We start from the raw sequence: 1,374 nt of genomic DNA, 5'->3' as shown, positions 1-1,374 counted from the left end.
ATGACTTTGATCTGCGTCCTCATCTGGACTCTCCTCTGCTGCTGCTTCACAGGTAAAGTCCAGAGAATCAAACTCCTCTCCTCTATCAACATCTGTCCCTCTGAAATGAAGCCCACAAAACCATGAAGCTGCTTTATGTTTTTGTCTCTGTATCCTCAGAGTCCAGAGGACAGATCACAGTGACTCAGCCTGGAGCAGTGAGCTCTGCTGTGGGAGGATCTGTCACCATCAGATGTACTACCAGCCATAGGGTAGATGAAGGTGATGATCTGTCCTGGTACCAACAGAAAGATGGACAAACTCCTATAATGCTCATATATAATGGTGTCACTCGAGTATCAGGGATTCCAGCTCGTTTTACAGGCAGTGGATCAAACTCTGACTTCACTCTGACCATCAGTGGAGTCCAGGCTGAAGATGCAGCAGTTTATTACTGTCTGGGTGAATTCAATGTTAACAGTCAGTGGGTGTTCACACAGTGAAAAACAGTCGTACAAAAACCTCCCTCAGTCAGACTGAACAGAAACTGAACTGACTGCTGCAGCTGGAAGATACTGCGGAGACTGATACAGTTCACTGAGGACACACACACACATATTTTTTTCAATATAAAGCGCCTTGAGGCGACTTTTGTTGTGATTTGTCGCTATATAAATAAAATTGAATTCAATTGAAATTTTATAGAGCTGAAATATTTCTGCTTTAAAAATAAATTAGCATCAAAATATCCATCCATCCCTTTACTATCTGCAGTATCATATTCAGGAATTGAAGTAACAAGTCATAAAAAATGTGACAAGAATGAGCACATTTTCATTCTTTCATGCTTTCATTCTTCATTGAAATTAATATGCTCAAATATTTAGTGTGAACTCTGCAAACACCATTGCTTGTGAAAAATAATGTAGTGATTTAAAATTGTGGACTTTACTGTGTTTAAATAGTTATGATTGATAAGGATGAACACATTCACAGAATTACGTTTACAACTGACATTGTTGGAAATGCAGGAAACATTTTGAATTTTAAATGATTTGGACTTCTCATGTTTTTAGTATCATCATGAATAATCATCCTGAAGAATACTTGGTCATAGGGGGCTCTCTGATTTTTGGCGTTGTTCTGTATTCTTGTAAATTTTTTTAAACCTTACAATAGTGACTGTTGTGAGTTGATGTTACATAAATAAAATTGAACTGGACTGAACTGTTTTTTAGTTCCTACAACTGTTTCACAATGAAAACCTTCTGTAGAAATTAAGTTGTTCTAACCAGTGAGATGCTGGAAGGCTTTTAATTTGAAAACACCCAGGAACTAATGAGTTTGTTGAAAAAGTGGATTGCAGTGACCTAAAGGGAGCAGGAGAGCATACAC

The 1,374-nt window shown here is 37.9% G+C and overlaps 1 gene segment (V, D, J or C); it reads left to right on the top strand.

Annotated features, from left to right (window-relative positions):
* LOC120435961 lies at window positions 1-1,108 on the top strand. The segment is given in 2 exon segments: window positions 1-52; window positions 160-1,108. Coding segments are annotated over 2 exon segments (375 nt in total).
* Window positions 1,109-1,374: the final 266 nt, after the last annotated feature.

Source organism: Oreochromis aureus, linkage group 22 (genome assembly GCF_013358895.1).
Source record: "Oreochromis aureus strain Israel breed Guangdong linkage group 22, ZZ_aureus, whole genome shotgun sequence".
Lineage (NCBI taxonomy): Eukaryota > Metazoa > Chordata > Actinopteri > Cichliformes > Cichlidae > Oreochromis > Oreochromis aureus.
Note: the sequence above shows the minus strand (reverse complement) of the source record. Positions and strands in the feature narration are given on the sequence as shown.